The 10,245-nt window shown below is 55.9% G+C and overlaps 3 protein-coding genes and 1 non-coding gene across 5 annotated transcripts; 3 read left to right on the plus strand and 1 right to left on the minus strand.

The window, feature by feature from the left end:
* Positions 1-639: 639 nt before the first annotated feature.
* On the minus strand, positions 640-1,233 carry RPS29 (ribosomal protein S29). The gene is made up of 3 exons (XM_031602257.2): positions 1,073-1,233; positions 843-942; positions 640-762 (listed from the first exon to the last, which is right to left on the minus strand). Exons 1-3 carry the CDS (start codon positions 1,132-1,134, stop codon positions 754-756), a joined length of 171 nt encoding a protein of 56 aa, XP_031458117.1. The 5' UTR covers positions 1,135-1,233; the 3' UTR covers positions 640-753.
* A 120-nt stretch (positions 1,234-1,353) lies between these two features.
* LOC149917974 (signal recognition particle RNA) lies at positions 1,354-1,653 on the plus strand. The gene has a single exon (XR_016467408.1).
* Positions 1,654-2,119: 466 nt separating this feature from the next.
* On the plus strand, positions 2,120-8,187 carry LRR1 (leucine rich repeat protein 1). Of its 2 annotated transcripts, XM_031602258.2 has the most exons (4): positions 2,120-2,356; positions 2,429-2,527; positions 4,435-5,162; positions 7,291-8,177. In XM_031602258.2, the coding sequence occupies exons 1-4, from the start codon at positions 2,180-2,182 to the stop codon at positions 7,547-7,549; spliced, it is 1,263 nt and encodes a 420-aa protein (XP_031458118.2). In that variant the 5' UTR covers positions 2,120-2,179; the 3' UTR covers positions 7,550-8,177. The 2 variants fall into 2 exon arrangements, with proteins under 2 accessions (XP_031458118.2, XP_089998047.1); XM_090141921.1 differs by lacking the exon at positions 2,429-2,527 and having other exon boundaries at positions 7,291-8,187.
* A 60-nt stretch (positions 8,188-8,247) lies between these two features.
* Positions 8,248-10,136, plus strand: MGAT2 (alpha-1,6-mannosyl-glycoprotein 2-beta-N-acetylglucosaminyltransferase). The gene has a single exon (XM_031602265.2). It carries the CDS (start codon positions 8,300-8,302, stop codon positions 9,626-9,628), a length of 1,329 nt encoding a protein of 442 aa, XP_031458125.1. The 5' UTR covers positions 8,248-8,299; the 3' UTR covers positions 9,629-10,136.
* The last annotated feature ends 109 nt before the right edge of the window (positions 10,137-10,245 follow it).

A 10,245-nucleotide genomic window follows, 5' to 3' on the forward strand; every position in this document is an offset into this window, starting at 1 on the left:
CAGGGAGACCTTAGAAAGGGTTTTCAATACCTAAAGGGGAGTTATAAGAAAGGAGACACACTCTTCAGCAAGATATGTTGAGGCAGGACAACGGGAAATGGTTTCAAACTAAGGGGAATATTTACAGTGAATATAAGGATGAAGGGGTTCTGTTGTTTCAGTTTGTACAGCAAGGGCACTGAGGCACTGTCACAGGCTGCCAGCAAAGAGGTGGTATCCTGTGCCTTAAGACAAAAGGTCAGGCTGGATGTGGTCTGAGCATTTGATGGGACTGTGGGCATTCCTGTTCACTGCAGGGAGCAGCACCTCATGGCCTTTAGGAGTCCCTTCCAACTCAAAGGATTCTGTGAAACACACCTACACAGACCAAAGCAGCAACAGACCCAGCAACAGACCCCCAGGAATCCCTGATTTATGAAGGTGAGATGACATGAGAGTCACCAAGCAGCTAAGAGCAGGCAGGCTGCATCGTTAGGGCTCAAAAGCACCACTAAGGCATCACTTGGTTTTGTCTGGCTAAAGCCTAAAAGCCCAAGGCAGGCCCATTTAGGCCAATACAGCACCCAGCCCTCCTAAAACAGGCATGGTAATAGGATACAAACCGTAAGAACAGTCACAGAAAGCAGTCAGACACAGATAAACGGGGCAGGGAGACCATTTATTGAGAGAGGCTACACCACGATGCTGCAGGTGGGACGGGAAGGCCCAAGGAAGCCGCAGGATCTGCTGGTGACAGCCTCATCCTGCCAGCGCTCAGTCCAGCTGCAAAAAAACGACAAGAGCGTGAGGCACCAGCAGGGAAACGCAAAGCCCTCCCGGCCCAACGCGGCCCCAGCACTCACCTTGATGAAGCCGATGTCCTTGGCGTACTGGCGGAAGCACTGGCGGCACATGTTCAGCCCGTATTTACGGATGAGGCCGTGGCGGTTGGAGCACACGCGGCTGTGGAGAGAGAAGGGAGAGGTCAGGGCGGGTAATGGCGGCGCGGAGCGGGGAAGGAAACCCAGAGAGTAAAGGATACCGCGACGCGATGACCCTAAACACCCCGCCAGCCCCCGGGATGGGCACTAACCACGAGCGGGAGCCCTGGCCGAATTTCCTGGGATGGCTCCAGTAGAGCTGCTGATGCCCCATGCTGCCTGCTGCGCGCCCAGCCGCGAGAGAAAGATGGCGGCCCGCGCATGCGCTAATCAATCCTACGCGGCCTCCCGCCCTGCACCGCGGCGAGGCCCTAACGCAGGCGCGAGAGCACGGAGGCCAGCGCGTGCGCAGAGCGTGCCGCTCCCCCCTCCCTCCGCGACGTGACGTCAGCGGTGAGCAGAGCTATAGGAGCGGCGTTGCGGTGCAGCCGCTGCCGGGCGCGGTGGCGCACGCCTGTAGTCCCAGCTACTCGGGAGGCTGAGCCCGCCGGATCGCTTGAGCCCAGGAGTTCTGGGCTGCAGTGCGCTATGCCGAGCGGGCGTCCGCGCTAAGGCCGGCATCAATATGGTGAGCCCCGGGGAGCCGAGGCACACCAGGTTGCCTAAGGAGGGGTGAACCGGCCCAGGTCGGAAACGGAGCAGGTCAAAACTCCCGTGCCGGTCAGTAGCGGGATCGCGCCTGTGAATAGCCACTGCAGCGTAGCCTGGGCAACACAGAGAGACGCGGGTTCCTTTTGCCCACCCGACGTCACCCTTTTGCCCACCCGCAGCCCCCGACCCCTCATTACTGCCCCGTGCGCGCAGCGCCTCCTGCTGGCAGCGCCGCGTCACTGCGTGCTGCGCAGCGCCTCCTGCTGGCCGACAGCGAGTCGTACAGCTGCATAACCTCCGTCTCCCCTTTTCCTTTTTTTTTTTTTGTTTTTTTTCCAAGCCATCACCTCTTATCCTATCACCACACCGCGCCCTCAGCTCTCAGCCTGTCCCTGTACCGCAGCTGCGAATCACCGTCCCAGAGGTGCTCAAGAACCGCGGGGATGCGGCACTGAGGGACACAGTGGGGAGGTGGGATATCGGAGTGCTTTTCTAAGCGGGGCGGTTAGAAAAGCGATTCCGTGGCTCCGCGATTCCCGCTCCGCCCCGCCGCTAGGTGGCGCTCGCTCCCGGCGCCGCAGCTCTGGCCGCTCCTCCCCTCTCTTTCCCTTCCCGCCTTTCCGGCCGGGCGGGAAAGGAAGGCGAAGGGAGGGGAGGAGCGGCCGGCGATGCGGCTGCAGTGCGATGTGGAGGTGGTGAGCCGGCTGCTGCCCACCTGCGGGCTGCGGGGCCGCGGTCGCGGTAGCAGAGCTCTGCTCTCCCTCGGCCGCCAGCCCGGCCGGGCGCGGGGCGGTGTATACCTGATGGTTTGCACGGCGCGGGACCGGGCCGGGGTTCGCTACCAGGTGAGGCTGAGGGCTGGAAGGCCGCACGGATCCCCTCCCCGCCCTGCTCAGTGCCCGCTGTTCCCCCTGTAGGTGCAGGACAACGTGGAGCGGTTCTTCACCCGCTTCGTGGAGGAGGGCAAAGCCACCGTGAGACTGAAGGAGCCCGCCGTGGATGTGTGCCTCAGTAAGGTGGGTGGGGGTGCACACACAGAATGGCCTGGGTTGAAAAGGACCCATTGCTCATCCAGTTCCAACCCCCTGCTGTGTGCAGGTCGCCAACCAGCAGACCAGGCTGCCCAGAGCCACATCCAGCCTGGCCTTGAATGCCTGCAGGGATGGGGCAGTGTGTTTTGTGGGTTTGTGTTGGGCTTTTTGCCCTCAGCGGGTCCTGTTTCCTTCATCTCTCGTTTAGCTCTGGAACACAGGACTTGCGTGGTGCCAAAGCACACTAATTCAGTATTCTGACATCTTTTTTACTGGGAAGACATTGGATTTGTGGCAGAAAATTTCTTCCTGAACGCTTCCAGATAATTCTTTTCGCTTTTTTTCCTGCATGTTTGTCTTGGTATTTTTCTCAACATATTCTTAGAGACATTATGCACCCTTATGTAGGTATTGTGGAGGTTTTAAACACCCACAACACAAAGTGCTCTTATTTTCAACTCATGAAACAGTGTAAACTTACTTATGCATCCCTGCATGTTTAGGTACGAGAAGCAGGTAGCTATTGCATCTCACACCAAGGGAGCCAAGAAATATTGCTTACAACTTCATTCCATTAGTGAGTTGTTTTACTTGGTCTTTACAAACCTGGAGTACTTTTTCTCCTTCCTTTCCACTTTGGTTTGTTCTTTACTTGGGAGCATGACATGACAGCTCTGCATGTGGCTGGGGAGAGCTGCCTAGTGTGTCCTATCTCTATTCACCCTCTGCTTACAAGGGTGGATAGTGACAGCCCTGCATGTGGCAGGGAGGTTGGAGATTCATGATCCTTGAGGTCCCTTCCAACCCTGGCCATTCTGTGATTCTGTGACAAGGGGAAATGGTTTTAAACTGAGACAGGGCAGGTTTAGGTTGGATATGAGGAGTAAGTTTTTACTTACTTTACAGCCAGAGGGTGGTGAGGCACTGGAACAGGTTGCCCAAGGAGGCTGTGGATGCCCCATCCCTGCAGGCATTCAAGGCCAGGCTGGATGTGGCTCTGGGCAGCCTGGGCTGCTGGTTGGCGACCTGCACACAGCAGGGGGTTGGAACTGGATGAGCATTGTGCTCCTTTTCAACCCAGGACATTCTAGGATTCTATGATGTGTTTTAGGCTGGCTAAAATAATAGATGTGAGCAATCCTGCAGAACCGAGCTTTTGCTGTGCAATTTCCCCCTCTCAGGAGGATATCTCATCAGGATAAGTAGATGTGCATGGGATAATTAAGTCTTTGCTTTCCCTTCACATGTTGGTGTAAACTGTCCTTTAATCACCCTGCAGGTTAGGAACATCACAGCATGTGGGGCTGTTTTTCTGTACTTTCTATTCAGCTGTGAGTTCTGTGCTTTGTTCCTTTTCTGAGTGCCAACACAGCGTGGTGGATCTGGGCCATTCAGAGAGGTTTGTTTTGCATGCAGTTTGTTCTTAAATACTGTAAACAGCACATCAATGGAATGAGCCTGAATTGTTTCCCCTTTCATCGCCCTGCTGAGCTGGTATCACCTGATGATTGTTTACCAGTGTTTACAAGGGTGGATAGTGATATGACAAGGGGGAATGGTTTTAAAGTGAGACAGGGGAGGTTTAGGTTGGATATGAGGAGGAAGTTTTTCAGCCAGAGGGTGGTGAGGCACTGGAACAGGTTGCCCAAGGAGGCTGTGGATGCCCCATCCCTGCAGGCATTCAAGGCCAGGCTGGATGTGGCTCTGGGCAGCCTGGGCTGCTGGTTGGTGACCTGCACATAGCAGGGGGTTGGAACTGGATGAGCACTGTGGGCCTTTGCAACCCAGGCCATTCTGTGATCTCTGTGTCTGCACAAAATAGTTCCAGAAGTATTTGTACAAATGAGTGCAAGAATAATGAACCTTTAATGCCCACTCGTGTTTTCCTGCAGGCAAATGTCAGCAATCTAAAGACTTTCCTTTCAGCTGTGAGACTGGCTCACCAAGGGACCGACGTCGCTGCTCTCCCACTCTCAGCTTTGGTACCAGCAAAGACCTCAGAAGTTGAGAAGCCTAAAACAAAAATGATCATCACTTCCAAAAGGGACTACCCGCTCACCAAGAGCTTCCCCTATTCTCTTGAACACCTCCAAGCCTCATACTGCAAACTGGCTCGGATCGACACGCGTGTGCTGTGTCTGAAGAAGCTGCGAAAATTAGACCTGAGTCACAACCACATAAAGCAGCTGCCGGCCACCATCGGTGAGTTGGTCTTCCTTCAGGAGCTGAACCTGCACGACAATCACCTGGAGTCCTTCAGCAGTGCTCTGTGCAGCTCTACCCTTCAGAAATCTCTCCAGTGCTTGGACCTCAGCCAGAACAAAATTAAAGCGCTCCCAATTCAGTTCTGCCAGCTGCGAGAACTTGTTAATTTAAAGCTGGATGACAATGAGTTGATCAGGTTGCCATTCAAGATTGGCCAGTTGGATCATCTGCGTTTTCTGTCAGCAGCTCGAAACAAACTGCCCTTCCTGCCCAGCGATTTTAGGAAACTCTGTCTTGAGAACTTGGATCTCTTTGGAAATCCTTTTGAACAGCCCAATCCCCTTCTTCCCAACATACAGTTGAAAATACCATTGACTTTATTAGAGTGTGCTGCAAGAGCTACTGTAAATTACAGGTAAGGGTAGCACGATGGGCACACATTTCACCTCTGTCTCAAACCCACTCAGCTTCCCTGGTTTGGTTTTTTCCCATTAGTGGGAGCTGCTCTTCACGATGCTCAAGTTGCTTTGAATTCTGCTCGTAAATTAATGCCATTATTATCCAGGATACCACAGGTTCCAGCAGTAAATTGGGAACTTGGAAGCATTTAGAGAACGCTGTAGGTTGAAATGAGTTGTATCCACAGGATGAGGGCACCATAACAGAATATTCTTGCCTAACCATAGAAAAAGATTCAGCTCTATAATCCTGAAGTGCTTCCAGCTCTTTGTATGTAGGAGCTTGTGTTACAGCAGATTTTATGGCTCAGGTCATGTTTTCTGTTGGGCTCTGGCTTGGAAATTGCTTTCAAATATGCTTGCCCTTCATCTTGTGCTCATATTAAACTATGCTAAAACCACATGGGAAAATCCAGCCCGTAGCTGTCCCTTCCCACGTGAGAACAGCATTGGCAGAACATTACCCTGTGCCACACAGCATTGAGGTCAAGCTGCTTTGCATGGCACCGTGCAGAAGCTGAGCAGTGTTAGAAAGAGGCATTCCAGTAACTCAATGCCCTGCTGGCCAGGCTGCTGGATTTGTTGTTGTCTTCTCCTCTCCCCTGCCCTCACACCACTTAGAGCTCTCACTGTGTACCTCTGCCTGTGGTACCATCTGTTGCCATCCCCACTCTGCTCTTCTGGGTGGAAAGGCAGCAAGACAGTGGAAGAGAGTCACAGGTACAGACAGGTGGTGAGATAAAGACCTGAGGTTTTCCTAACCTGCTTGGTGTGCCCGTTCCTGCCTTGGGGTGGGGAGAGCCCAGCAATCCTGGCCTGATTGCTCAGCAGTCCGTGCTCCAGGTGTTTGCAGGCACACAGGGCACACCCTGCAGATGAGATGAGCAGCCAAGCGTTCAGTTTCATACCTTGCCCACTTCTGACCTTACATAAATCACTGTGAGCTTGCAGTGTTTGCTTTCTGCTGGAGGAGGCTGGGGAAGGTGGGGGCAGTGGAATCAACAGCTGCTCGCAGATCTGTAGGAGCACCTCTGGCAGTGTGCTGTGACTGCTGCAGCAGCACTGAGGGAGGGAACGCTGTGGGGCACTGTGTGCAGGGCTTTCTTACATGGAATGGATTTGCTAAGTGTGATTATCTTCACACCCAACCCTGTTCCCCCCCCCCAAAAAAAGTAGCAGGTAGGCAACAGGCATTCTGTGTGACACTCACTGGGTGTGAGAATTAACAGAGGAAGAAACAGGAGTGACAATAAGCTGCGAAAACCTTGAGAGAGGAAGAAAACAAGACACAAAAGCAAACACTTGGAAATCAATCTTCGTAGTGGCATTCTGGGCAAGCACCAGAGCTGTGATTGTGTTTGTCCTGACCGGAAAAAAGGATGTCCTGAAATTGAGCTGGTGACAAAAACCACAGGAACCTGAGCTATGTGAATGATGGCACGCTGAAAGAATGGGACACGTAGGTGTAGTGATGTGAGTCAGACTTACTCTGCCAGTCCTGCATGACAGCTGGTGGCTTCCACACACCTGGAAGTTAACACAGCACACAAGAACTCTTGTTTTGTGCCCCAAAAGCAGTGTCACTCTGCTGCGAGTTTAAACTGAAGTGATTCTGTTGTGGCAGTGACAAAAACACTTTAACAAGAGAGCCTTAATTTCTCATGAGCAGCATAGAGGGCTCACTGCTCTGTGCACCCTGCAGGTTTGGGGTGCTGCTTCCTCATGGCAGAATGACAGCAGCCTCGTGGCTACCTGGCTGAGCTGGGTGACCTGCCTGGCTAACGAGAGGGCAGGGCAAGCATTTACTGTGGGTGCGTTTTTGCTTCATCTTCTCACATCCATCTTCTCTTAATTCCCTGTCACTGTGATTCAGGCTGCTGTGAGTTGTGGGAATCCCTGCAGTGTTTTCTGGAGGCCAAATCCTTGGGACTTGGGGTCAGAAACACAGCTGTGTGATATGTGTGGCTCTCAGAAAGCGGCCACATCTCAGCTTTGTGCTGGGGATGGTCTCAGTTTAGCACCGACAGCAGCATCGCTGTGTTTGAGTGACACTGATTGATTTCACCCCCTGCTCTTGTCCAACAGAATCCCGTACGGTTGTCAGCTGCTGCCTTCCCACCTTTGCAAAGATCTGGAAGTGGCCAAGACCTGCCAGTGCGGGAGCGCCTGCCTGAGCAGCTTCATTCAGCTGACGGTGACCATGAACCTGCACCACGTGGCTCACACCGTGGTCCTGGTGGACAACATGGGCGGCACGGAGGCTCCCATCATCTGCTACTTCTGTTCTCTGGGCTGCTATTCCCAGTTCCTGGACAGGTACCTGCAGAGCAGCGCCGACCACTGACACAGCTGCAGAGGAGCTGCTGGAAGGGGATGGAGGAGACACAGTGCCCAACTGCTGCTGGAGCCTCTGCCAGGAGCCAGAAATGCTCGTTGAGAATCTACTCCAGTTGGGTTCTCTTATTGTCTGTGCTTCAAGAAGGGGCCTTTGTTGTTTTTGTTTTTTTTTTACTGAACTATTTGTATCTCTTTGTAATAGAAACACCTTTTCTAAACACGCGAGCTGTGCTTTGTTTCCTTGGGCGTTGTGCAGATTGAATCCCGCGCTGGGGGTTCCTGGTGTGTAGCGGCGATGTCAGAGAGAGCCCGGAGTTCTTCACTCCGCTGTGTACGGGTTTCTTCGCTCCGATGTTTTAAGCGTTCCTGTACCGTTCTGTGTTATTAAACGCTGAAACTGCTCTGTGTGTGCGGTGCGTCATCCCGTCGTCACGGCTGGGAAAGACCTCTCGTTCGGATCCACCTCGGTGCCGCAGACCCGGAGCGGCTCCACGGACGGCGCTCCCTCCTCTCCCCGGGCGCACGGACGCCGACAGACACACGGACGGACGCACGGACACACGCGCAGCTCCGCCCCGCCGGAAGCCCCTCTCCAAATGGCGTCGCCGGCGGCCAATGAGGACGCGGCGGCGTTGGACGCGGGCGCCCTATGGCGGGCGGCGACGTGTGAGCGTGGGGCGGCGGCGGCGCGCACACGCGCGGAGCGGGGAGCGGGAGCGGCGGCGCCGGCGGCAGCGCGGCCGCCGGCGGCGGGAGGATGAGGCTGCGGATCTACAAGCGGAAGGTGCTGCTGCTGGCGCTGGCGCTGGCGGCCTGCGCGCTGGTGCTGTGGGGCGGCGGGGGGACGGGCGGGCGGCGGAGGCAGCAGCAGCCGCAGCAGCGGGGCGGCACCGGAGAGCCGCCGCGGGTCAGCGAAGCGCCGCGCCGCCCCGCCGGCGCCGGCAACGCCTCGGCCTCGGCCTCCGCCGCCGCCCCGACCGCCGGCGCGGAGAACGGCACGCTGAGCTACCGCTCGCTCGTCTACCGCCTCAACTTCGACCAGCCGCTGCGCAACGCGGGGCGCTTCCCGGCCCGGCCCGGCGGCCCCGACGTGGTGCTGGTGGTGCAGGTGCACGACCGCGCCGAGCACCTGCGGCTGCTGCTCGAGTCCCTGCGGCGCGCGGCGGGCGTGGAGAACGTGCTGCTGGTGCTGAGCCACGACCTGTGGGCCGACGAGCTGAACCGGCTGGCGGCCGGCGTGGACTTCTGCCCGGTGCTGCAGGTCTTCTTCCCCTTCAGCGTCCAGCTGTACCCCCGCGAGTTCCCCGGCCACGACCCCCGCGACTGCCCCCGCGACGTGGGCAAGGCGGCGGCGCTGCGCCTGGGCTGCCTGAACGCCGAGTTCCCCGACTCGTTCGGCCACTACCGCGAGGCGCGCTTCTCGCAGACCAAACACCACTGGTGGTGGAAGCTGCACTTCGTCTGGGAGCGCGTGCGGGCGCTGCGGGAGCACGCCGGGCCCGTGGTGTTCCTGGAGGAGGATCACTACCTGGCGCCCGACTTCTACCACGTCCTCAAGCGGCTGTGGGCGCTGCGGCAGCGCGACTGCCCCGAGTGCCAGGTGGTCTCGCTGGGCTCCTACACCGTGGGCCGCGGGGGCTTCGCCGGCCGCGCCGACAAGGCCGAGGTGAAGACGTGGAAGTCCACGGAGCACAACATGGGCATGGCCTTCGGCAGAGACACCTACCAGAAGCTCATCGAGTGCACGGACGCCTTCTGCACGTACGATGACTACAACTGGGACTGGACGCTGCAGCACTTGACTGTCTCGTGTCTTCCAAAGTTCTGGAAGGTGCTGGTACCCGAAATCCCCCGCGTGTTTCACACGGGAGACTGCGGCATGCACCACAAGAAGTCCTGCAGGCCGTCCTCCCAGAGTGCCAAAATCGACTCTCTGTTGAGCAGCAACCGGCAGTACCTGTTCCCCGAGACCATGAGCGTCAGCAAAAGGTACTCCATGGCCCCCCTGTCCCCTCACGTCAAGAACGGAGGCTGGGGGGACATCCGGGACCACGAACTCTGTAAGAGTTACCGCCGCCTCCAGTGAGGACCGCGCTCGCAGCCTTCTCCTTTTCGAACTGCCCCATCCCGTCTTTTACAGACACACACGTGTATAAAGAGAAAAACAAACAAAAAACGAGCATTTATGAGTTGGTTTCTGCTTTAATACGAATAAACATTCATGTCAAAGGTGTCCCAAAACGTTCATCTCTCGTGTGCGGAGCTCGGCAGCGCTGTGTGCGGCCGGGCTGCGGGAGCAGCGTGGATGGTTGTGCTCTGTGCTGCGCTCACCTGGAAGAGGAGGAAGAAGAGGAGGAGAGAGCTCTGCTCCAAGCACATCCTTGCAGTGCTCGCTGTGTACACTTTGGTTTCTTTTTCTGCACCGTGTCCTGGGGCAGCGCGTTGCCTCCCTGCCATCCGCGGCGCCGTGCTGTGCCGGGTGGTTGGCGGCGTGTTGGTGAATATATGAAGGAAAAAAGAAAAAAAAAAATCATTGTTTTTACTACGATGTAGATAAATATATACAATTTTTTTAGTTCTGCCAAAATAAAATTCAGTTGTTTTGTAATGCTGGAGGAGTTCTTCATTATCCCATAAAGGTGATGGCCTCTTGTGTTGCTGCGGAGCCGGGATGTGGGGCGGTGTCCATCAGCCTGCACTGAA

The sequence above is a fragment of the Phasianus colchicus genome, chromosome 5, assembly GCF_987193195.1.
Source record: "Phasianus colchicus chromosome 5, bPhaCol1.hap1.1, whole genome shotgun sequence".
Lineage (NCBI taxonomy): Eukaryota > Metazoa > Chordata > Aves > Galliformes > Phasianidae > Phasianus > Phasianus colchicus.

What these genes read in the sequence shown, in the direction of transcription:
- LRR1 (XM_031602258.2), top strand. Translation starts at nt 2,180, where the DNA reads ATGCGGCTGCAGTGCGATGTGGAGGTGGTGAGCCGGCTGCTGCCCACC. An exon ending in GGGCCGGGGTTCGCTACCAG is followed by an intron (nt 2,357 to 2,428) that starts GTGAGGCTGAGG and finishes TTCCCCCTGTAG; the next exon opens with GTGCAGGACAACGTGGAGCG. An exon ending in TGGATGTGTGCCTCAGTAAG is followed by an intron (nt 2,528 to 4,434) that starts GTGGGTGGGGGT and finishes GTTTTCCTGCAG; the next exon opens with GCAAATGTCAGCAATCTAAA.
- RPS29 (XM_031602257.2), bottom strand. Translation starts at nt 1,134, where the DNA reads ATGGGGCATCAGCAGCTCTACTGGAGCCATCCCAGGAAATTCGGCCAG. An exon ending in GGCCAGGGCTCCCGCTCGTG is followed by an intron (nt 943 to 1,072) that starts GTTAGTGCCCAT and finishes CTCTCTCCACAG; the next exon opens with CCGCGTGTGCTCCAACCGCC.
- MGAT2 (XM_031602265.2), top strand. Translation starts at nt 8,300, where the DNA reads ATGAGGCTGCGGATCTACAAGCGGAAGGTGCTGCTGCTGGCGCTGGCG.